This window comes from Dermacentor albipictus, chromosome 3, assembly GCF_038994185.2.
Source record: "Dermacentor albipictus isolate Rhodes 1998 colony chromosome 3, USDA_Dalb.pri_finalv2, whole genome shotgun sequence".
Classification (NCBI taxonomy): domain Eukaryota; kingdom Metazoa; phylum Arthropoda; class Arachnida; order Ixodida; family Ixodidae; genus Dermacentor; species Dermacentor albipictus.
In genome coordinates this window covers 22,293,697-22,319,343 of record NC_091823.1, presented here as the reverse complement: position 1 = coordinate 22,319,343, position 25,647 = coordinate 22,293,697, and the positions used below count along the sequence as shown (strand labels likewise).

At 43.7% G+C, this 25,647-nt stretch overlaps 3 protein-coding genes across 14 annotated transcripts in view; 1 reads left to right on the top strand and 2 right to left on the bottom strand.

Annotated features, from left to right (window-relative positions):
• Positions 1-886: 886 nt before the first annotated feature.
• On the bottom strand, positions 887-12,168 carry LOC135903906 (protein THEM6-like). The gene is made up of 3 exons (XM_065434360.2): positions 11,744-12,168; positions 10,585-10,796; positions 887-1,170 (listed from the first exon to the last, which is right to left on the bottom strand). The coding sequence occupies exons 1-3, from the start codon at positions 11,886-11,888 to the stop codon at positions 904-906; spliced, it is 624 nt and encodes a 207-aa protein (XP_065290432.1). The 5' UTR covers positions 11,889-12,168; the 3' UTR covers positions 887-903.
• A 552-nt stretch (positions 12,169-12,720) lies between these two features.
• On the top strand, positions 12,721-17,452 carry LOC135903904 (MIT domain-containing protein 1-like). The gene is made up of 6 exons (XM_065434359.2): positions 12,721-12,888; positions 12,963-13,064; positions 13,149-13,285; positions 13,373-13,459; positions 14,687-14,799; positions 17,233-17,452. Exons 1-6 carry the CDS (start codon positions 12,744-12,746, stop codon positions 17,387-17,389), a joined length of 741 nt encoding a protein of 246 aa, XP_065290431.1. The 5' UTR covers positions 12,721-12,743; the 3' UTR covers positions 17,390-17,452.
• A 123-nt stretch (positions 17,453-17,575) lies between these two features.
• Positions 17,576-25,647, bottom strand: part of LOC135903907 (leucine-rich repeat-containing protein 24-like) — a 1,007,861-nt gene continuing 999,789 nt past the window's right edge. For all 12 annotated transcript variants that reach the window (XM_070535219.1, XM_065434365.2, XM_065434370.2 and 9 more), the window contains one exon: positions 17,576-23,897. In XM_070535219.1, the coding sequence (XP_070391320.1) occupies positions 21,769-23,820 (2,052 nt within the window). In that variant the 5' untranslated portion in view covers positions 23,821-23,897 and the 3' untranslated portion in view covers positions 17,576-21,768. The remainder of the gene's footprint in view (positions 23,898-25,647) is intronic.

The window sequence follows — 25,647 nt, the reverse complement described above, 5'->3', positions numbered from 1 at the left end:
CTGAATCCCTTTCCTGGTCCCAGGATCAGCCTAAACAAAGAAGGTGGAACTAACGAAGCAACAGCGATGCGCATGACAGTTGAATAGGTGGTGACAACTGAACGCATATCGAGTTAATCGCACGGGCGCCGAATCTATGAGAAAACTGGCCTTCACATCCCAAGAGATTCCGCTAACTACCGCCATCTAAATGGAGTGAAAAAGGCAACAAAATGTTGACCGCTGAATAGCTGCCAAGTCTCAACATTGATCTGGCGGCGCTTTAGGAATCTGTGAGGAGTGGTGGCGTGGGTGGGTGGGGGGGGAGGGGGGGGTTATGCCGCTTGATTTCGGGGGGCGGGCCCCCATCGCATCAGTGCTCTGGACTTGGGACATCATCTCGATTGGCGAAGGCGGAAGTCTGGCATGGCGGCGGCTGAGGTTAAGTCCAGGGAGTAGAGCTTCCATCGTTAGGTTCATTTTCGTCTTACCCCGCACCTTCCACCAATTTGTTACGGACTCCGGAGGGTTAAGGGGCTGCTTTAATGATCACCAAGGCACAATAACCGTGGAAATCGTAATAGAAATGTCGTCCTTTTCTTTCTCCACTCTCAATTCCCCCGTGTTTTACTTGCAGTGACCCTTTGTAACAATATTGCACCTTGTTGAGCATGACAACCAGAGTTAGTGATAGACGACCATCCACATGAAGGGACAACTGGCTGTGCTGGTTGGAGACTGCTTATGGTATGCTGTATTGAGCCTGATATGTTCAAGGCTTCACATTAAATCATTGGCAGTGTCCACTGTCCTGGTCCCTCAGGCACCTCAGCCCACGAGTTGATAGTGCTGCTACTGCAATCCTTTTGATGACTACTATAACTAATGACAGTTTCAAGGATTCCAGCATGTTTTGTGAAAAATTTACTCCGAACGCTTAAGGTTCAGAAGCCTATCTTTTTCTGCATTTAGCTTTGCACTGCTAGCAAAATTATAGTCCATGAAGAGCTGAATATCCCGAGGGACTGGTGTGGGCTTGGAGTTTGGATCAACATCCAGAGATGTCAGCAGGTCATTCAACGATCCATCCACAAGTGTCATTTTTACCATGCAAACTGCTCGAATGAAATTGTCACCGACTGTAATCAACTGCTGTTCAATGTAGACATCTCTGTCTTCCCAGTACACAATCTGTAAAAAAAGGGATGCAATAGATATAAATTATAGGCTATTTATGCTAAATTTACCAGATTTTAGCAGCTTAGCTACTATCAGAAAGGCACATCATATAGTCCTGTTCACAATATTTTTTTTCGAGCTCTGTGCAAGAACTAAGCAACACTTTTCACCTCATTAAAGCTACTTCAAAGGATCTGAATTTACTACCTGTCAATCCTGTCGAATGCAAAAGGTGGTAATGAAATGCACCCTTCGGTAACAATATGCTTAATGTGCTATACCCAGGATGGAAAGAAAAAAGCATGCAGTGCATGACGCCATTGCGGCAGACTTCTTGGGGGAAAGAATCTTTAGATATGCTCCATATTTTATGACTGAGACAAAATTGTGCACCCTAGCATTGCAATTCTCAGAACAAATGAATGAGAGCAGTCCACTGACTTTCTGCATTGAAATTCATGGCTGCCACAATGTCATTTTTGCTCCACTTGCGATTAAATGTACCAAAGCTTAAAAGAATTAAAGTGTGCCACGTCAATTTACACTGTCATGTCAACTGTTTTTCTTACTCCTCTTACCAATCTGTATTTAGCTATTGGTCTCTACTAAAACAACCCTGTGGCTTCTTACTGCTGGATTCATACAGCTTTTCACAAATTTATATTTGGGCTGCCCAATTAATAGGCCTCACACTATGCCTTGAAGAAAACAAGATGACATCAGCGCCATCCAGTAAACATGAGATGAAGCCAAGCACTAGAAGACTAATAAAGATGAAACAGACAAGCTCAATTCTTGTCGCTACATGTAGAAGAAAAAAACTTAATTCACGACTGCCTGTGCAACTGGGAATGCAACATTGTACAACACAGAGAAAGCATAAACACCAGCTCTATCCAGTACCTAGATAATGAGAGGGTGTTAACCAATCATGGCAGCTGTTGGCGCAATCGTGCTCTCCAGCATCAGTATCCTACATTGCTGTAGCATTGGTAGAGTGGCTGAGAGGTAGAACCCTGGACTGCCAATCTACAGGTCGCAAGTTTTAATCCTTGTGGTATAAAGACACATTTTCTTTGTTCTCGCTTTTTAAAAATATTTTCACAGACTTTTGAGATTCCAGCAGTGACACTTGCAGGCATCAAAACGACCAAGGGAGCTAGCCCATAACAGTTATTTCTGCAAAGTAACAAGCTCACTTAACTGGCGTGATCATGTGCTAAAAGGAACTGCCGACTTTGCCAAAACACTTGGTACAGAATAAGAAATTACTGTGGCTTGCAAAAACAAAAGCTCAAGAAAGGTCAAGACAAGGCAGGATTTTCGCTTGAAAGAAGTAAATTCGCGAGCAATTTGCATCACTTGTAAAAATGACTCAGAGTTGTCTAGAACTTACCTGGTGCTTATTTTTGGGACTGACAGTTTGAAATATGCCTTATATTTATCCCAATTCATAAAAGATTTACTAGAAAGAGCAGTATACTATTCAAACAATAGCCTGTCTTATTACGTGCATGTGCAAAGCCTAAGGAACAAGAGAGAAAGAACTGACACAAAAATAAAGCAGTTGAAGTGCAGTTTCGATTTTCTGGCCTCTACAGAGACGTGGTTTTGTTCAGACACAGGTGTTAGTCAGTCCCTAGGTTGCAAGTACATAACCCAAGTCAGAAAGGATAAATGAGCTGGTGGCTTGTCCTTAAATAAATTATGCATTTTTTTACTTGGTGATTTCAACATTGATGCCCTTCCAACATCTCCTGCTCAAATAGTCTTGAGAGAAACAATGCTGCTGAATGTCTATGCTATACTACGGACGCACCAACATGTGTGATCAAATCATCAGCAACTTTGACTGATCTCTGCTGCACAAGCTTTAGACATGCTCCTTTTTGGCATGTTTTCATCAGGTATAAAGGGCTTCTGAAATACTTGAGCATAGTAAGAAAATGTTACCAATATGTACAAGAGGCTTCTGTGAACATTTGAGCCAAATATCGCACTGCACGCAACAGGCAGTTTACAATTTCGTGTTGAAAACAGAAAAATAACTTTCTCCTGCTTGCACAACATTGTCATGCAGCAGCATCGCAAGCTGCTGGACCCACAAACAGCTATTGGCTAATTTCGTGATAGCAAGGGCATTCTCAGTAATACACAATTGGTAATTTTGAGTTAAATAAATGAAGCATATATATGTCCATGATCTCAAAACGACAGAAAATTCATTCCATCTTTTCAGTGCCGGTATATATGCAACTGTTGCATGTAGCTGTGTCTCCTGCATGCGGACTCCAAGACAGCAGCAGCATGATGTGTGGCGTAGTCTACCGCGGCCGCCATAGGGTGCCATGACAAGCCCTTTCGCCGTAAAGACATCCGACATTTAGGTGGAGTTTTGCCCCCTTGGCTTCTCCTATGTGTAGCTTTAGTGTACTAAATCAGATGAAAAGAGATAGAAAGCCATGTACCGATGTGTGAACTCTGTTTACACTTGGACTAAAAAAATTTGTTGCCGTGAGATTCATGAGACATCATTCTTTAATAGTGAGCCTATATTATGATTAGTTAGGAAAGTGTTTGGGGGCCCTTTAAGTGATCATATTCCTTTCTTTGCAATTTTTCCAACAGATAAGCAATGTTCTTTCTATAAGCGGGGGATGAATAATCCATAAAACATAGCCGTTGTCTGTGCACTTACGATTGAAACTTACTGGGCGGAAGTCTATGGTAAAAAATATTAATAATAATAAAAATGAAAGAAGAAGAAGAAATAAAGAAAGCTTATGATATATTTCGAACACAAACCCTTCAGAACTGCAGCACTGCTTTCCCTGTGGCTGCAATAATAAAGTGCGGAAAAGCTATGAAACAAGGATAACTAATAAACTGTACATGCAGATGAAAGGTAAGAATTTTATGTCCTCCAATTTCCTGAAAATCAGAAGTCGTAACCTCTTAATCTAACATACGCAGTTTTGAAATAAACTAAACATGGATCTAATCTAGGTTAAGTCATGTTTTTATTGCTAAGTATTCAGTCATGGCAAAAAAATCAGACTCTCTGGAAAGGGATTACAATTCTAATTGTAATCAGCTTTTTGTACCGGGCCTTTCTTTTTGGAGAAATAAATGAATCTTGAATCCTGTACCTTAATCGACAACAATAAAAGTATACTCTCGATATGCTGATTAGTGTTATTAATCATAACGGCATTGCACTTGCTAACAAATCGAATGCACATTTTCTTGAAGCAGGCAATTTCACGGATTCAAATCTACAATCGAATACTTCCCTTGAGCCATACATTCATTTTAACAAATATACTGACTCTTTATTTTTTACTCCTACTTCACAAGAAGAAATCACTGCTATCACAGGTTCTCTTAAACATGCTTGTCCACCAGGCAACAACACTGCTGCACTAGTAGTTACAATTAAAACTGCCACTGGAAGTATTACTGGGCCGCTTACCAACAACACACTTAACCTAATGCTGGTTACAGGAGTGCTTTCAGATAAATGAATGATTGCTCATGTTGCTGTTATATTTAATGAAAATAAAACTGGTCTTAAAAATTGCTGACCAATTTCAGTTCTGCCGATTTTATAAGGTTGTTGGAAGAGTAATGCACAATTGCTTTTTTAATATTTTTCAGTCTAAGAGTGCAGTCAGTAATTAGCAATACAGTTTCCAACCAGGAAAATCAAGTGAAACAGCATTACTGCACATAACATATGACGTAATTCAAAACATTTAAATTAAACTCAGTAGTGGTATGGCACCTTTTGAATTGGACGAGTTACCGATCTCACGTGCCATAATTGGTAACGCTGCATGCGGCGTGTCTTAGATATATGTGTGTGTGACTTTGACTCTGACTGGAACCAGGGCTGCCTCAAGAAGAAGGGCTCTTAGTCTCCTCACTGAAATTTCAGTTGTTTTCATGCTGTGCAGCCATTTGATACTTTGCAAACACAATTGCCACCACGTGATCTACGTAGCGAACTCACCCGTTTGCAATGCCAAAACCTGGTGAGTGTCCCTTTAACCCTTTAAGTGCCATAGCCGAATCTTACTCGGTTACAATTTCGTTCTTTCTTTTTTTTTTTTTTGTAGAAAGTGCCAAGGTCGAGTCTGTCTTGTCCATAAGCTTGGGCGCCCTTTCCTAGTGCCAGTAACAGGTCAGGCTTATCCAATCCATTTTGATGTTTTGGCGAGTTCCTGCTTTAGCCCTCCCCGCTAGGCTTTAAAGATGGTGGCTGTCTGTCACATGTTGCTGCGCACTCAGGTGTGCACATTCTTCAGAAGCAGGCTTTACTCATCTGATGGCATGGCACTTTGTGGACTTTGTCCCATCCACAGCAGGCATCCATAGAACATTGATAAAAGCGATGCGATGTCTGTTGCAAAGATCGAAGCAACACTGGCAATAAAGGCCACAAGAAAACATTCTTCTGGCGTAAGGATTGTGGTGTGGGAGTTTGCCTCCTACCATGATTTGTGATCTATCATACAAAAGCAACATTCTAATCCTTCAGAACCACTTTTCCACTACTTCGACGTTTGCTTTTGCAAGCCTTTCTCCCCAAATGTTTGCTCTAAAATGTATACGTTGCATCGAGTGATTGTGACAGAACTGAACAACCATCAACTCTGAAATTTTTAGTCAATATCATCATCATCATCATCGTCATCATCATTATCACCATCCTGTTTTATGTCCACTGTAGGACGAAGGCCTCTCCCTACGATCTTCAATTGCCCCTGTCCTGCACCAACCGATTCCAACTAGCACCCTCGAATTTCCTAATTTTATCGCTCCACCTAGTATTTTGTCGTCCTTGATTGCGTTTTCCTTGTCTCGGTACCCATTCTGTAACCCTACTGGTCCAACAGTTATCTAACCGGCGCATTACATGACCTGCCCAGCTCCATTTTTTCTTCTTGATGTCAATTAGAATATCGTCTATACCTGTTTGCTCTCTGACCCAAACCTCTCTCTCTCTGTCTCCTAATGTTATGCCTAGAAATCTTCGTTTCATCTCTCTTTGCGCGGTCCTTAACTTGTTCTCAAGCTTCTTTGTCAGTCTCCAAGTCTCTGCACCATATGTCAGCACAGGTAAAATGCACTGATTGTACACCTTCCTTTTCAGTGACAATGGTAAGCTTCCAGTCAGGAGCTGACAATGTCTGCCATATGCGATCCAACCCTATTTTATTTTTCTTTGAATTTCCTTCTTATGATCAGGGTTCCCTGTGATTAATTGACCTAGGTAAACATACTTTTTCACAGGCTCTAGAGGCTGACTGGCGATCTTGAACTCTTGTTCCTTTGCCCGGCTGTTCATCATTATCTTTGTCTTCTGCATATTTATCTTCAACCCCACTCTTACACTCTGTCTGTTAAGGCCCTCAATCATTTGTTGTAACTCATCCGCATTGTTGCTGAATAGAACAATGTCATCAGCAAACCAAAGGTTGCTGAGATATTCATCGTCGATCTTTACTCCTATGCCTTCCCAGTTTAATAGCTTGAATACTTCTGTTAAGCATGCAGTGAATAGCATTGGAGAGATTGTGTCTCCCTGTCTGACCCCTTCCTTTATACATATCTTCCTGTTTTTCTTGTGTAGAATTAAGGTAGCTGTAGAGCCTCTGTAGATATTTTCCAAGGTATTTACGTAAGTGCTCTGTACTCCTTGATTGTGTAATGCCTTTATGACTGCTGGTATCTCTACTGAATAAAACGTCTTTTCGTAATCTATGAAAGCCATATAGAGAGGCTGATTGTACTCTGTATATTTCGTGATTACCTAATTTATGACACAGATGTGATCCATTGTAGAGTATCCCTTCTTGAAACCTGCCTGTTCCCTTGGTTGACTAAAATCCAGTGTTGCCCTTTATTCTATTGGAGATTATCTTGGCGAATATTTTACATAATACCTCAAGTAAGCTAATGGGCCTATAATTTTTCAATTTTTCAACTCTTTAACATCTCCGTTTTTTGTGGATTAGTATAATGTTTGCATTCTTTCAGTTTTCTGGGACCCTTGCAGTCGATAGACACTTTGTATAAAGAGCTGCCGGTTTTTCAAGCATTATGTCTCCTCTATCTTTGATTAAATTGACTGTTATTTCATCTTCTCCTGCTGCTCTTCTTCGTTTCATGTCTTGCAAGGAACTTCTGACCTCATAGCTAGTTATAGGAGGAGTTCCTGTATCCTGTTCATTACTGTTTCTAATTGAGGTATCCTGACTCCTCTGGGTACTGTACAGGTCAGTATAGGATTCTTCCACTGCTTTTACTATATCTTCGAGATTGCTGATGATATTACCCTGCTTATCTTTCAGTGCATACATCTTTGTTTATCCTATGCCAAGTTTCTTTCTCACCGATTTCAGGCTGCGTCCATTCTTTTAGGCTTCTTAAGTCTTTTTCACGTTATAGTTTCGAATATCTTTTATTTTCGCCTTGTTGATCAGTTTTGACAGTTCCGTGAATTCTATCCTATCTCTTGAGCTGGACACTTTCATGTTCTGTCGTTTCTTTATTAGGTCCTTTATTACTTGGGGGAGGTTGCCTACTGGTTGCCTTGGTGCCTTGCCTCCTACTTCAATTGCTGCCTCTGAAGCCAACCTAGTCACAGTTTCATTCATTAGCTCTATGTCATCATCATCGCTATGTTCTAAGGCACCATTTTTGTTTGCAAGTACCAGCCTGAATTTGTCTGCTTTCACCCTTACTGCCTCTAGGTCAACCTGTTTCTTTTTGACTAATTTAGCTCTTTCTCTCTTAGAGTTGAGGTGAATCCTAGCCCTCACTAACCTATGATCACTGCACTTTACCTTACCTATCACTTCTACATCCTGCACTATGCTGGGATCAGCAGAAAGTATGAAGTCAATTTAATTTATTGTTTCAAAATTAGGGCTTTTCCAGGTCAACTTTCTGCTGCTATGCTTTCTGAAGGTGTTCATTATTCGTAGCTTATTCATTTCCACGAATTCCACCAACATCTCTCCCATAGTGTTTCTGGAAGCGACGCCGTAGTTGCGAATTGCTTGTTCACCAGCCTGCCTTTTCGCTACTTTTGCATTGAAGTCGCCCATTACTACAGTATTTTGAGTTTGCACTTTTCTCATCGCTAAATCAACATCTTCATAAAACTGATCTACTTCCTCATCATCGTGACTGGAAGTTGGAGAGTAGGCTTGTACTGCCTTTATTCTATACCTTTTATTAAGTTTGATTACAACTACAGCTACACTCTCATTAATGCTGTAGAATTCGTCAACGTTGCCCACTATGCCCTTATGGATTAGGAATCCTACCCTGTATTGCTTCTTATCTAGGAGACCTCTATAGCAGAGTACATGTCCGTTATTCAGCAATGTATAAGTGTCACCAGTTCTTCTAATCTGACTAAGGCCAATGATATCCCAAACAATGTCTGATAGTTCCTCAACGAGTCCTGCTAGCCTAGCCTCACTCGCGAGGGTTCGGGTGTTAAACATTGCAAGGTTCAGTTTTCATTGGCGGCCTGTCCAGACCCAGAGATTCTAAGCACACTCTGCTGCATTACAGGTCTGACCGCTGCCTTGGTCAGGTGCTCCGCAGCTGCTGGGGACTGAGGGCCATTGGGTAATTGAGTGAGCCATTTGGGAGGGGGTGGCCGAATACTGCACCAGGGAAGCCAATTCCTGATCTGGTGAGGGAGTGTCTTGTTGAAGCTTTGTGGGCCTTCATAATTTGGTTGTACCTGGATTAGTATAGCCCCACTCGCTCTCGGCATCTTTTACCAGTGACAGGCATCACTCCAAGGCTGCAAAAGTTGTGCACTGAAGGAGGTGATTTTCAAGATGATGGTGATGATGATTTCAATATGATTTTATGATGGTGAGTCAATATACATGGTTCTTGTTACCTTGTATTTTTAGACAGAAATCGTGAATTGACTGCCCTCATGTTATATATATATATATTTTGAATCTGCAAAAAACTTGATATGCAGATGTGTAATAAAAAATGTAATTTTCTAAACACTTTTCTGGATTTTTCCTTGGCACTTAAAGGATTAAGTAACAGATTGCTGTTAAGTGTTTTTAAAGCACTGCTGTCACCATAAAATGAGTTGTAGTATTAAATGGTGAAATTTCACATACACATTAGTGTACATTGTTGACCCAATAAAGACATTTGGTCACAGTCTTCTCATTTCGTAAGTAAGCTCTGCATGTCAGTGAGAAAGTGGACATGTACTTGAGTTGGCAGTGCAATGAAGATTACTAAGGAAAAGAGCTGATGGTAACACATGATAATTGGCCCTAGTCTGCTGATTAGCACACAAGCTGCAGATCACAAACACAGGGACATGCATTTCATCTGAAGATGTTTACATCTGTCATAATGCAAGTTGCGATTTTTGCCTCAGAGACGTAAGAGATCCTTCCTATCAGAGCTGTAATTAAACCTTGCTCAAATATGTGTCTGCTGGGTCTCACAGAAAACTTGCTACAAATGATTTCTGTTGCTTTACAACCTTGTGAACATGCCACAGATTCAGATTATTATTAAATTTTTCTACTAACTGGATTTAACAAAACATACATAGAGCTCCTCTGTTCCCCTTAACTGGATTTAACAAAACATACATAGAGCTCCTCTGTTCCCCTTGTTTTTCTCACTGATTGCATGGCAGGGCTCTCAACATTGGCAGCCTTGGTGCCTAGCAGTAGCATACAAGGGTTCCTTTGCCAATTTCCTGCTTCTAAGATCACAATACTGTGATGAAGCCTGTAGTTGAAAAGAAGTATGACATCTGGCGCCGTAGCTGTGAGTGGCACTGGCTGCTATATCTGGTACACATACACATGATTTTGGCTTCTAGCGCGAAGTGAAACACGGACACAACCAACTCGCCCAACTGTCTATCCTTTTACACATACACAAATACACAAAAAAGCAGCTGGGCAGACAGCCACCACAGTGGCTATCCACCCAGCTTGTGGTGGAACACAACATGTATAATGCATATATGGGTTCAGCTCCTTGCAGAAAGTTGTCCTTCTGTCCAGTTTCATTTTCCTTGTTCTTGTTATTTCTGCATTCTAATTAAAAAGAACAGTTACTTTTCACTATGCTTTCCCTGGCTTCGTTGCCTGTTGGCTTCATGTGGTTTTAACTAGCTGACTGTCTCATTTGAGTGGATAGATAAAATGCACACAATTATGTGCACTACTTGAGTGACCATATCTAGCAAGTCAAGTTTTTCAGTTGCCCTCAATCAGTTGTCAGCTTGAAGCTTCCCAATGCACTAAAACAAAAAATTGAATTTTTTTTTCCCACTGAGCAGGTGAAGTTGTGAACGCTGGTATTAATAATGTGCACAGTAAGAAAATAGTAAGGAAGAAGTAAACTTGCCTTGGAATTAATTTCAAAAGCCTGGAAAAGCGTGACTGGCCTTCGGTAGCGCACCACTTGAGCACTGATGAGCAGGTGAGCTTTCAATTTTTTTGCATTATGCCACAGTCCATTCTTCAAACCAAATGCAGCTCGGCCAAACTCAAAGGCACGGAGGTACTTTACGTTGTTCATGTGCATCATGTGATCAAGGTCACTTAGTGAGCATCTGCCTGCAAAATACCATGAAAAGATATGTGACAGTGCTGCAACATTTTACATGTAGTTTCAAAATATTCGCACATATTTAGGATTTCCTGACAAAATAATGTGGATAGTTCATAAGCAATAGCTTGGCTCTCCACAGTGACATTTCATTAAAATCGTCGTAAAGTGTTTGTGATTATATTATTACCTGAGCGGAAGTACTAGCTCGATAATTTCTTTTAAACAAATACATAATCTACTTCCGAACACTTAACAAAATTGGCTGCACCCATATAGAATGACAATTAACCAGGTTTTCTAATAGAAACTAATGTCGCTGTCACATGGCCATTTTCAATCGCGATCGAATTTTTCGACCGTGATTTGCTCCCTTCCCCAGCATGTACAAAGGAGACGAAATAAGATCTGAATCGGGTTCGATCGCGATTGAAAGTGCACCGCATGACACCCGTATTACAGTTGAGAAGCTTTTAGAAATTTTGGAGCACCAATTTTGTATATGTCTATGCCTCAAAACAAAGCCGGGCCCAATGTAATACCGGTGTAACATGGCCACCTTTGATCGCACCTGAGCCCGATCAAGATCGGAATTCTCGGCCACGATTGGCGTTCTCCCGCAGATTGAGCAAAGCCAATCGTGACCGTAAAATTCGATCCGGATCGGGCTCGATGGCGATCAAAAGAGCATCGTGAAACACCCGATTTAAAGAACATGCGATGTGCTTGATGCTGGCTACACATAAAGCTTTAAATGTTACATCGTAAACATTGCAAATAGTGTTCGATGAACCAGTATAATAAACTATGCAACAATTCTGGTGAAACTGTACACATTTACATGCCTTGAATCAGGTGCACAGTGGTCGAAAATATTTATATATGGTTTCATATGTTCGATACACGACCGAAAGAAACAAACACCTTACCCTCTGAAGAAGGCATCGCAACTTACCAGTCGTGACGTCCGGCTCCAAGAGAGGCTTCTTCATGTGCCTCCATCGCAGAAAGCCACGTACCATAATGACAATGTACTGAACGAAATAATTAACATCAAACAAGACATACAGAGTCAACGCTAGCACTGTGTAAAATCCCATTGCAGAGTCAGCGACAGTCAGATGATTGTCAGTGTCCTTTCTTTTAATACTGCGATTTTCCCCCGCGACCTACCAAGAATTAATGTAGGGCTGCAAACTTTCAGTAAAGCTCGCTAACTAAACAAATACACCTGAAGACAGAAAGCTCCTCCCGCCTCCATTCAATCACGCTTAGCTGGCTCACGGTGGCATAATAAAACAAGTGACCAAGCGGCGCATCTTCATGAAAGCTCCAAGTGCTCCGAATTATGTATTGCGTTTCACTATTTTTGCGCAAGATGGCAGCAGAAGCACACGGAGTGTGCGCGTGCGGACACTCCGTGTGCCACACTTCTGCGTGCCATACTTGTGTGGCAAAAATTACGTGTTACTTTGAGAAAACAAACACGTAATTTTTGCCACAGAAGTCACCTATCTGCAACATGAAACTACGTAAGAAAATTTTATTGATTCCGTGTCACTTTAGGCGCGCTTCTTAGATCAGGGACAAGGATCAAAGATAATAGTATTATAGTGAAATAAACCAGGTTAACCATCGCTACTAGATACTTTTCTAATCTGGTAACGTTGGTTGTAACCAAAAATATCTAGTAGCGATGGGTTACAACTGTATGAATGCTACGAAAAGAACGTTGGTTATGAACGTGAATAGAAGAACTCATAAAAAGCTCTGTGCATTAGACAAAACATTAAGCTTAAGTGATGTGATGACTGTGATAACTCCGTTAGAACTTGAGCAAAAAAATTTTTTTTGTATAGAAAGTATATTTATGTAAGGTCCTATGTGATATTGTTTTATGAGATGTGCAAGCTTGCAATTTCTATCGCAAGGTTCCCGGTGTCGCCATATGCATCATGGCGGCGCCCAAGCACGGTGGTCTCGAGAAAGCAGCTGTTGGCGTTTTGACAAGAGCTGTTGAGCATGACCAAGCTTCGCGTTACACATCTGCACTGGTATGCTACCAGGAGGGAATACAGCTGCTTATGGACGCACTTAAAGGTAGTTCGTAAAGTCGTGGCTTGTTAATTGTCGCGAAATAGCTGATGTAGAATCTTCAAATCTCTTCAATGCAGAAACTTCAGACGCTATCAAGCGAGATCATCTTAGGAATCGGGCGAAGGAATACATGGACAGGGCCGAAAAAATTAAAGAACAGGTTCGAAAGGAAAAGGCTGGTCAGTTGTGCGCTAAAGTTGGGTCGGCCTTCTTGCGCGGACTGTACCTTTCTAAAGCACCAACAACCATTTTTCTGATTTCAGCTGGGACATACCACGAGCAAATCCATATCGAAAGCGGCTCTGCTGGCCATAGTTATGATCAAACGTTCGGACATTTACTGGATGACATGGTGACATCCGTGGAGGTCGACGATGCTTACGTTCGGTCGGTACACCAGGCAAGTGTTCTTTAAGTATGCATTTTGCTAGCTTCAAAGGCCTCGAAGGTGTGGAATATCTGCGACCCCTTTCCTTGTCGCAGGTAGGTTCAGAACTTTGTTCGTCTGTGTGAGCTGCTGAAAAAAAAGTGCCCATGTTTTAAGCGAATCAAGCTGACGACGGGACTTGATCAGGTGAGACGAAGTAATTCTGTGTGCATAAAAGCGGTCATAACTTCCGTTTTTCGTTGTGTGAATGCCTTAACCACATATTTGTGAAATAAAATCGTTTTGAAGTATTTATTGTGTATTACGGTCGTATTTTGTTAACTGGGCGCCACGGGAAAACTGATTTCACGCCAGGTTTGAACATGTTACTAAAGTAGCGAATTACAGTTACTTCATTCAAGGATGTAATTGATTACAATGACCAATTACTACCGCGCGAAATTGACTGAGCAATTACTAGGAAGTAATCTATTACCTCTACTTTACTTTCCTCCCATTATTTTATAAATATTGTGCAAATACAGTAATGAACTGGCCTGGTTCTTTCAGTGCTTCCTCTGCAGCCATTTATACATTGTTTATGTTTGCTATCAATTGCTTTTCAAAATTTTCCTCAGTTATCTTACCTCTGCTTGTGAAAACATCAACAGTGACACTGAAAGCTCACTCATTGTGCTCGATGAAAGGAGGGCCATGTTATAGCATGTGAGCGTTGTAACGTATCAACACCGGATATGAAAATTAGTGAACAAAGGTTGGGAACTATCCACTGACAATAGGAAAAGTGAAGTCTATAAACTCCTTGGACATGACTGTTCTTACATGGTGGTGCTCTTGCCACAACGAAATGTGAAATCATTGCAATATGCAAAGGGCAATATTGACATTACAAACCACAATATGTGCCTTTAATGTGAGGAAAGAAATACTGGGCGCAGGGTTTGCCTGTGTGAACATGTGCATTTGCAAAGTTGCTGCATGGTGTGACTTGGCGCGACTAGTTGCGGCTGCGGGCATTCTACTATATATGCCAAATTCAAGTCTTCAGAGCTGCATTGCTGGTTACAGCTTGTCTCGTCAATAAAGTAACTGGTTATGTGTAGATGAATAGTGAAAAAGCAATTCAACTATATTGAGTGTTGCCAAGTAATTTATGTAATTGATTACTTACAGAACTGCCAGAACCTAATTGATTACTTGTAATTAATAAATGTAATTTGTTATGTACAAGTATGTTCTATGCCGGGTTTTCTACTTTTGTGTGCGATGCATTGCTAGACAGCCGAATATTTTGCAGCATTCCGTACAAATTGCGGCTTGTACATTGCATCAATTCCTTTTCCATCGCCACATTTTAGTGTGTATTTGTCGAAGGGCTGATGTCATTGTGCTTTTTGCGCTCTCTTTCACCAGCGTGATCAGCAGTCTCAGCTTGATAGGTTGTCACAAGTCAAGGCTAGTCTTGCCGACAATGGCATCACCATGGCTATAGAGTATTCTGAAACCCTGCATGATCGAGAAATAAGGTAAGGTCACCAGGACATACTATTGCAGCCGGTTACTGGTTTGATTTAGACTTGACAAAATTTTAGGTCTGATCTGCTTGGTGCAGGTTTTACTAAATCCAGCTCCAGAAATTCATTCATTTGAAAAGAGATTAATCAACGGTAGCATAAATGGCATTATGATAGTAACCTTCTCACATTCAATCTAACACCTAATACTTATGAGTCTAAGCAGCCTTTGTTTGATTTAATGTGTATAGTCATTTAATAATAGCTATAGTGGCTATATACAGCAGTTGCAAGTTTGTCGAGACCCTTAAGGGGCAAAAATTTTTTTTTTTCTTGGCCACACGGTTTAAATTTTTTTTTTCTCTATATTATCATGCAGCTAGAGAAATGTCTTCCTGGCCAGTTGTCTGCTTCATAAACGCCTTCCTGACACTGGTGTGCAATATTTAAATAGAAAAGCGTTAGCATTCTATATATGGTCATGGTGTGTCTAAAATACATTACAGCTAATTACACTAAAGCACTTGAAATCAGCTGTATGCATTTCCGAGATGGTACTACTACTGCCAATATTTGTTGACCCTAGCCTCGTGATGCTTTTCACATTTTTATTTTTAAGCTAAACCAGAAGGGGTCACTGAAAAAAAAAAAGTTTGGAGTTATACCTAGAAACACATTGGTGGGGGGGGGGGGGGGCAGGGGTCGGAGCAGCACCTCAATCGATCAATGAAATTTTTGCGAGATACTTTTTGTAGAAGTGGCATTGATGTATGCAACTTCAATATAATGGTTAACTATGGGCAAATAAGGGAGGCCTTAACTCAGAGCTGTTCCAACAAGGAGACTTGTTTTTCATCAGGCCCCTGATGAAAACAAAGTCTCCTTGTTGAAGCTCTGGCTCTTGGCTGAGACTCCCCTTATTTGTGTTATGTTCATCATTTAATGTCTCCGTCTTCCTGTGACTACCTTTTTCTTATTTCAATTCATTTTATTGGGAGTTTCACATGAATAGACTGCTTACTGTTAATGGTGGCACTTCAGTCACTATACAGCTTCATGCATGCTAAATGCAGTTCAAATTAGCTAGCATATGCAAAGGCTGGCATGTGGCTGGTACAGTAGTGGTAATGTTCATGTGATCGCACCAAGCTAAAGCCGTGCGTCAACGATGTCGCAAGAAGTGACATATGAAATCACAGAAGCGTGCAATATTCAATAAGCTGCTGGCTGGAGCGAAAGGCAGCGCACTGCTGCATTGCCTGAGGCTCCTGTTAATGTATGTTTAAGTACACAGAAATTATTTTTACCAGTTTCACACCTAAGAAACAGATGTGGATGGGGCTTGTCTGTGTGTGGTGATGTGCTGCTGTGTGGAGTGTGGTCCATTGTTAAAGGGAACATGTTGCAGAGCAGGTGCAAATTTTTCCATCTGTCAGATGTACCATCAACTGGTTTTGTAGCAGGTGAATTGAGGTTGGCAACACTGGTACCTTTCTACATACCTGCGCAGTTCGTTGACATAGCTTCAGCCAGCACTTCCAGCTATAGAGCCGGCAAAGTGAAAGCCCGAGATTGTAGTGTTCTCTTTAACAGCAGGCCACAGTACTGTGGCACTGTCAGTTGGTTGGCATATCAGCGCTCTTTAATGGCGTTGAGTGATGAAATGAGCAAGAATAAGTTAATGTGCACAAATTTCACCCCCTGCATAACTGTTATCCACTAGGCTATTCCAATAAATGCAATGCAGCCCTTACCATGGTAAACTTTGTTTTCAGCCTTCCGGTGAAATGAAGATCGTATGTGCATGTGGGTTTAGTTTTCTTCCCTTTTTTTTTTTATTGTATGTCGCTGCAGTGCACATGCATGGAAAATACTGAACAAAATGTTCGAAGATATGGTACAGCTGCTTTGTGCATTTTATGCAATATTGTTCAGTGCACTTACGTGCCCTACAGCAACATGTGCTAAGAAAAAATGAACAATGCAGCTGCACATGTTTATGCTATCCCCAATCAGAGAGGAACCTGGCCACTGAGTTATCTATGGAAGGGGCTGTATTGTTTGTGGGGAGAAACGCAGATGGCAGCTACATTTGGGGTAAACCTTGTAAGCGAGTAGTTAGTCTCGCTGATTTCGTTGCACTTCACAATTATAAGCACTGACATGCCGACCAGTCGAGGTTTGCCTGGTACTGTTACAAGAATTCGAAGTCTGTACATATGTATGCTGTGTTTATGGGGTAAAAGAATTTTGCACAATCAAAAACTGAGCTATAACTACAGCAGTATGCGAGCTTCCTTATGGTATCTGAGAAGGGTTAGAAAGCATGCAAGAGTGGTCCTTAAGCCATCATGTGACTTCAGATTCTTACTGTTCAAGGCATGATAACAGGTGTGGCCCTCTATCTGATGGTTTCAACTTGGCAACTGTTGTGTTTTTAAACAGGCTAGATACTGGCTGGATTATCAAGATAGGAAGAGGCCTGGATTACTTTCGCCCAACTGCCAACAAATTCAGTCTTGGGTTCTTTGACCATGACCTCAGAACTTGTCATGAGACAACCATTGACATTTTTCACAGAAACTATGTGCATACATCATAACAGTGCACTTGTTTTCAACATCTTTTCTATGTGCATAAATAAATGTATGATTTTTTACAGATATTGAATTTCGTTTGCCTTAGTCATCTGCACTACTAGATCATTCAATGGTAGTTATGCTGCACACTTCACATCCTGTAATAAAGGTAGGCTCAGGTGAACGAACATAGGAAAGATACCATTCCATCCTGGAACACTGCCTTTCTTTATTTCAGTCCACTGTTCAATGCAGATTATTTACACACACATGCGCACACACGTAATGACATGGTTCACATATTTATACACATCGGTTGAGCTTGCAGTGCCTATTCAGAAGGGTCCCTCACATGTGACTGTCCGGCAGCAGCAGCACTCCATGTGTCAAGTGTCCCTCATCTCTGCCTGCAAAAACTTCACACTTGTAAGGCACATCTTGTTGTCTTGCAGGAAAAGAACGATGGAGAACTGTTTTCACTTGTGGGGTCACAAAAGAGCACTGTGCACTGCACAACAGCAAAACCTCATTGCACTGGCTTCCTGCTTGTGGGGAGAGACTTTGCGTGCTTGGAAACGACCATTGCAGACAAGTCAGTCATCCCAGGTGTAACTCGGCCTGTCCAGTTTGCAGCAGTCAGCTGTATAGATGCACAGATCCTTTGGAGTAGGGAACTATAGTATACAGGTGGTGTCACTGGTATAATAAACAGCAGTGTGTAACAATCAGAATTCAGCTCATTTCGCTGTGTACATGGGCTCATGACATGGTTGGACAATGTGCTTCAACATACCTAATGATTTGGAAGTGAGAATCTTCTTCACTTAAATGTCCCAGAATGTTAAACTAATATCTGCAAATAATTGGCTCGTTAATGTTCTTGCATGGAGTTGTGTGTGTGCTTCCCAGGGGATACAGCGGTAAAATTTGATGGACAAAGCTTTGCCGGCAAGAGGTGTGTGCTACTGAAGTTACAAATGATGACATGCATCAGATTTACGATTCTGCAGAAGAATCAAATTTACATGCCTACAAACCAAGAAGCATTAAAATTTGTGAAAACTTGTGCAAACTCTAGTACAATGTGGGGGAGTAAAGTAATAGCACTTTTTTTTTTTAATTATGCTTGAGCACACACCTTTTGTGGCCTACACTGTTCACCTTTAGACAAAGCAACACACAACGGCAGATATCGACAAGCAACACGTTAGATCATTGACATTTTCCGTGGTCCTGCTGCTGCTGATCCCGTCTGCTTAAGGAACTTTCAGGAATGAATTTGCTCAAACCAAGTACTCTCTGGCTTATATGGCACCTTGCCACAGGAGGGAGATACAGGTGATGTCACAATTTATTTCTTGTGCGCATATATTTTTGTATTTTTTTTTACAAGTTTGGTGCCTGTCGATAGTAAAAGGTGTAAAATTAAAATGCTGCTTTGAACATGGCGACATAATGCTTAAAAATAATGTACCAAATTCCAGGCATTGGCATTCTGCTTTTGCTGAAATAGATATGTGATACTTGAAGCTTCTGAACACATTACCCTACTTCAAGAATGCCCTTTCTATATTTTAAATTTGGCACATTCAGAAACAATTAGCAATAGGATTCGTGCTACTAGACATATGTTCTATCTTTTTGTGAGGCAGGCAAGTGCACACTGTTCTCTCCGACTAACTTCATTTGGCACTGTTAAATCAAGCTTTGCATTTAACAGCTTGGAGAGGTAAGTGGTCCAGATGCTGCACTTTTATCATAATATGTAGCCTTTGCTTCACTTCCACATGTGCTTTGTAGATGTAAAGGTGGTTGACAAGGTAGTTATAATTGAACAAAGCAAGGTTGAGTGCAAAGCATAGAATGAGCTGGAATACTGCCTTAATGCGAAATTGACTAGATACACCATTAACCAAGTTAAGATGTGCCAAGTATTACGTGGTAAACAGAAGTATGTTATGGTACTGTTTAAATTAATGGCACTTTGTGCTTGAATATTACAAAGAAAGTACATCTGATGGTGAGCTTCATTAGGTATGACATTCGTTGATGGTACCTGCCTTCTTTCCTCAATGACGGATATCCGTGGTAAGCCTTCGTCTAGTCAGAAATGTCAGAAAAATCCTTCCATCTCTCTGTCGCGTTAATTACAGAAACTATTATTCTTATTGCAGCTGCTCTAAACAAACAGCTTTGCTGGAAATTTGGTTGTGATTCTGCAAGGTTTCACAAACCTGCTGTCTTTTGCTGCAGCATGTGCTTGCAGACAATGGTGATGTTACACTTGGCATCCTAAAAAAAAATTAAATTATGGGGTTTTACGTGCCAAAACCACTTTATGATTATGAGACGCATATGCCGTAGTGGAGGACTCTGGAAATTTCGACCACCAGGGTTTCTTTAACGTGCACCTAAATCTAAGTGCACAGGTGTTTTCGCATTTCGCCCCCATCGAAACGCGGCAGCTGTGGACTTGGCATCCTTTCAAGCATGAATGAGTAAGTGCTTTAGACAAAGGAAGCATCTGAAACTGTTCTCATTAATCATGCAGCAGTTGCAGTGGGCTTCACTTATAACTTATATCAGATCATGATTTTGGCATGGAAAACCCCAGAATTTCTTTTAACATAATTTTTGAAATTGTAGCTTTGAATTTAATTAGCCCTATGATTCAGAAGCTGTGGCTTGTTGTGTATGTAATGTATTATGTAATCTAAAGTAAAAGCAAATTAAAGAAAAGGCCGTTTTACAGCCAGAATGAATTAAATAAACAACTGACTTGGCCATCCAAATTCATTGCATTTTTTAAATAGCGGAAATTGTGCAATTCTACCCGCAGTGCTGGCTCAATAGCTATGGTGGGTCTGCTGTAGAGTATGAGGCTATGGGCTTGGTTCCCTGCAGTAGCAGGCATATTTCAATGAGAGGGGAATGCAAAATGCTTGTCTACTGAAATTTCAGAGCATTTTAAAGCACCGAAGGTGGCTAGATCGAGCCTGAAGTCCCATCATGGGGTGCAGCGACAGCGGAACTCCTGAAGTGGGGACGTAAAAATGTGTGGTCCCATATGATAAAGTGTTCATTTTCCTTGCGAAGCAGGTGAGTGAAGCACTGTTCAACCATGCCAAAATCTCACGTCGATGCGAAACATATTTCTCACTTGCAGGTGTGAAACACACGCGCCCTATGAGAAGTGAGTGCAACATCCTGTCGCTGTACAAAAATGAACAAAATCTGCTTCTTCAGCTTCTCATGAAGACGAGTCACCATTCGTCTTGATTGAACTGCCACGGCGCTTTTAAACTCTGCAACTAGTCAACCACTGCAAAGGTAAATGAGGCTAATCTAGTGACCCACCCCACATGGCACGATCAGCATATGTGTAAAATGAGAACAGCGGTGTGAGGGACGGTCGCAACTGACGATGTACCCACATCCTTGGTGGCGGCATCAGCTCCGTGCAAACACAATGCAATACTATGTGCAGTATGTGACGGGTTGTGTGGTGTTGGGAACAGAAACGACACAGCTTCACTTTAGGGAGTTACGTCCAAAACGAAACATGCACGAACGAATGCCGACTACAATCAAGGAACAAATGTAGAGGGAGAAAGTTCATTTCCCACCCTCGGCCGCAAAAAGTTAAGTGTCGAACGCCGCATCAAATCACCTTCTATGAGTTCACGCAGAGAAGTTTGGACATGTGAAAAGGTGCATGAGTGTCTCGTGGCTAACACCTTTAACGAAAAACAATCACCGGGGCTCATTGCAGGGACTGCATAAATCGAAGGCAAATCCTACTGGTGCTGTCCGTCAGTTATGACAAGACAAGAATACCTGTTGTCGGCGCTTTGAGAGGTGACAAGATAATGTTGTTGCAATCACATTTCTGTTCCATTGCTGCTGCGAGTCCTGCAGGCCCTTCGAATACAAAATTCCTGGATTTAATATGGTTTTAGCCCTCGAAAGAGCCAATAAATCAGTTGTGCTTTTTGTTGTTGTTGGTTGCATTGTTCTCAATGTAATATCTAATCATATAGCATAACAGCTTCGTGTGCTTGCTCTGGGAAAGTGCAGTTAATGAGGTGGGACGTTGAACAGAGGACTTGCTTTGACAAGGAAGTTGGAATACCTAAGCTGTAGTTCAATCTAAGAAGCATGGGATGTTCCATGAACCATTCACGTCATGTTCAAATGCACTTCCCCACTTTGGTTAACACACAATTGTTTGAAGGTGCAGCAATGTGTGCGAGTAAACATCTTTGCTGCAGTGTTTAGAAACAGCGCAGAGACGATAGTGAAAGGGTGTTAGCCGCGAGTCAGCAACGCGCCTTTCCGTGACCCCCGGAGTGTTTGTTTAGCGTGCATTGTCCTGTCCGTGAGAAGCGTTGGGGCGCTCTGACTAGACCTCGGTGCCGTCCGCCGGCGCCTCGGGTATGCTGGGCGGGTAGCAGCTCTGGGGCGTGCCAGCCGCGGCGCGGTAGTATGCCGACGGGTGCTCGTACGGCGTCCATCGCGGTGACGGCGGGGGCTGGGCGGCGCCGCCGATCTGGTCGATGAGGTCGGGCCCGCGGGGCTCCAGGTCTCGCACACGCAGCGTCTCGAGGCCCGCGTACGGCTCGAGCGGACTCTGGGCATCGGGTCGCTCGACCAGGGGCCTCCTGTCGCCCTTGGTGCGCCGCAGCGTGTCCGTCAGCTCACCGTGCAAGCGCGCGTGCAGGTCGTCCGTGGGCGGCGGCACGACGGGCATGGGCACCGGGATCGGGCTGCGGGCCAGTGAGCGACGGTCAATGGTGCCCGCGCGAGAAGGAATGGACGAGAGAACCGACTCGTCCGTCGAGTAGTCGTGCTCTTTGACCACCCAGACGCCCGAAGAAGACTCAACGCAGAGGCCCGGGTCCAGAGGCTCCAGCTCCGACGGCAGACCCTGGTAGCTGTTGGTCATAAGCAGGCGCGGCGGCTTCTGGATCGGGTTCACCAGCAGCTTCACGTCAGCCGCGTCGCCAGCCCCTGGCTGTGACTGCTGCTGCTGCTTGTCGTTGTGCAGCGCCTTGTGATTGCTGTTGGCCTCCGTGCGTTTGGACTTGCGCGAGCCCGTTGGCGCTCCTCGGCGGCGGCCTCGGCGCCGGCACAGCCACAACGTAAGACCGAACACGAGTAGCACGGCGAGGGCGCCGACCAAAATGCCGATGACCATGCCCAGCACGGGGTTCTCGGTGTACGAGCGCTGCTGTAGCTCGGTCGACTCGCGCGCCTGCTCCGTCATCTCCACCTCGGCCGTCGAGCCCCCGGCGGACGCACGAACTTCGGTCGGGCGTCGGTTCACCGCCAGCGTGAAATTTCGTACGACGCGGCCGGCCGCGTTCTGCGCGGCGCACGCGAACGGCCCCGCCAACGGCTCCTGCACGAAGCTGAGCGTGAGCCAGGAGAGACGCTCGCGGTCGCCGGCGTCCTGGGTGAGAACGAACGCCTGGCCCGGCTCGCTCTGGTTGGTCAGCGGCTTGTCCTTCCACAGCCAGGAGATTTGGGCCGCAGGGTCAGCGCGCACGCGGCACTCGAGCGTCACGTTGTTGTTTTCTTGCACCACGATCGCGCCCATCGTGCTCGTACTCGTGTTGAGGAATGCCGGCGGACAGGCCATGTCCTCGCTCGACAGGGTCTTCCACGGCCTGCCGCTCAACCGAAGTGGCTTGTGGCACGTGGGCGAGTAGAGGGAGATATTGTTCCTCTCCAGCCACATGCGGAACGCCCGGAGCTCGCAGTCGCAGCGCCACTGGTTGCCGTCTAGAGCGATCTCATGTAAAGACGGGAACGGCGCCATGGCTCGGCCTGGCAGCGTTTCGAGGAGGTTGTGGTCCAGCTTGAGCACTTTTAGCTTGGATAGTCCTTCGAACGCGCGAACAGCAATGGACTCCAAACGGCACTCGGTCAGCTCCAAGTGGGCCAGCTCGGTCAGTTCCGCAAAAGCCATGTCCGCAAGAACTGTGATGGGATTGCGGTTAATGTAGAGGCTCCTCAGGTTGCGCGTGCTGCTGAGAGCAGCAGTCGGCACGGTGGTCAGCTTGTTGTCCGACAAGTCGAGCTCGATGAGGTTGGTCACTTTGAATAGCGCCGAGTCGTCGATGTGGCTCAGCTCGCAGCGGGACAGGTATAGCTTCTGGACGTTGACGAGTCCCGCGGAGAAAAACGCGCGCTTGGGCAGCGCCTGGATCAGGTTGTGGGTCAGGTTGAGCACTTGCAGGCTTTCATCCATGCCCGAGGGGAGCGCGGAGAGCCCCTGGCGCGCACACTCGCCGTACGTCTTGCCGTTGCGCCAGATGCAGTTGCAGCGGTCGCTGCACGTGAAGCATTGGGCGCGCGGCGGCAGCTGGCACAGAGCCACGACGAGCCATAGCAGCTGCCACCCTGAAGGCATAGCGGCCGCGGCGCGGCCGTGCGCCGCACGGCGCTTCATGGACACGCGCCGGCGGTCAGCGGGCCGCCGCTCCTCCGGCGGTCGTCGTCATAACCGCCGCGCATCGCTCGGGTGACCTGCGACGGGAGAAAGGTGTGGGAGCGTTAGCCTACGACGAAACCGGCAGCTTTTCTCAACACACTCTTTGTGCGACAATGAGATCTCTCATTGGCGGCGCACCTCGCAATATAAAGGAAAAAAAAAATACTATGCACATATGCTATAAACAGAAAAAAGGAAGTTCAAAGAAAACAGGCCACCGTACGCGCTGCAGCATGAAAGAGAACATCCAAATTTGAATTCGAAGTCAATACCGACTCGACATTTATATGCGAAATTAAACGCGCTGAACATAAGCGCGGTGATGGCGCTCAGAAATCCGCCAGTGTTTCTGGTAATCGCCCTACAGGATCTGGACGCGAAGAGACAGTCGCCACGACCCTTGAGTCGCCGTCTAGGCGCACGGGTGATTCCGACACACTAAGTGAGAAGTTCGTATCCGAGCTAGGCGCGAGATTCTCTCTCTCTGCGTGCGTGCGTGCGTGCGTGTGCGTGTGTGTGTGTGTGTGTGTGTTGACTTCGGTTAAATGAAAGGGAAAGAGAATTGAGCAGATGAACGTAAATAGCATTCATTGGGCACATACCATATATAGCGATGTCACAAACCCACCCATGACGCTGTGGACGATTACACACAGAGTCCCATGCTTCTATAAGCACTGTCGCATGAGCAGATACAAACAAGTTGGATGAATATTAGCAGAGAGGTAATGGGGAAAGCAACAACAAAACTACGCCCGAGATCGCAGAAACGGTTGAATGACGAACGTCCCCATTTTCTTCATTGTTCGTGAGCTAGAGCATAATAGCGATGCCTTTGCGCTTGTTATACCGCCACGCTTCAAACCACAACACCCGCTTGACGAGCAGATGCAGGAGTCTCGTTTACTCTTGGTTTCAATATCGCCGTTGTAAATATTTGTTGTGGGAAACTATTTTCTACATAAATTGTGCGTATGGTGTTCAGTAAATATCGCTTGGAAGATAACGCTTGTGTAGCAAATATACGTCGGCTTTTGATCTCTTTTCTTTTTTGTCCCTGTAACTTGTGCTCTTGTTGCACCGTCGCGCGTCCACCTAAAGACAATATGCGTGAAGAGCAGATAGAAAAATAAACTTTAAGGACAATAAGGAAAACACTGGCATGGCGGGAGATGGCAATTGAAGACGATGAGTAAAACAACAAGGTAGAACCGGGAGCCAACGTTTCGACAAGTGGACTTGTCCTTTTGAAGGTGACATATGCTTTCCTTGGCACAGTATATATAGGTAGGGTTCTTCTAAAGGGAAGAGGGGGTAAGGCGCGTGGGCGAGGCAACGATCGAGGGTGTGTTAGCGGTGAGGGTGCAGAATTGAAGAAAAGAAGTGTGCTATTCAACATCGGTGGAGGAATGTGAGGTAGCGCCGTGTGTCAGCCGGCCATGTGTGTTTTCGTGGAAGGAGCCTGGAGGAGGGGAGGATTATCTGCTCCGCTGGTAGTCAGTGAGCTATCGTCACTCTGAAAGAGAGAAAAATGAAGCGGCAAGAAATAGTGCTCGTGGGAAAAGAAAATACTAAAATATAATGAGTATATAAATAAAAGGAAAAAAAGAAAAAAAGGGAGGGGGAAAAACACCAAGTAACCCAATGAAAAGCAACTAAGTGCTGTTGCCTATAGCTTGAAATTTATCATAGCGAATATATTCAAAAGCTCCCTTTGAACCGTTTATACCTATTGGTTACAATGTCTTGAACTTATGAATGTGGTATGATTCTCTGTATTTTCTG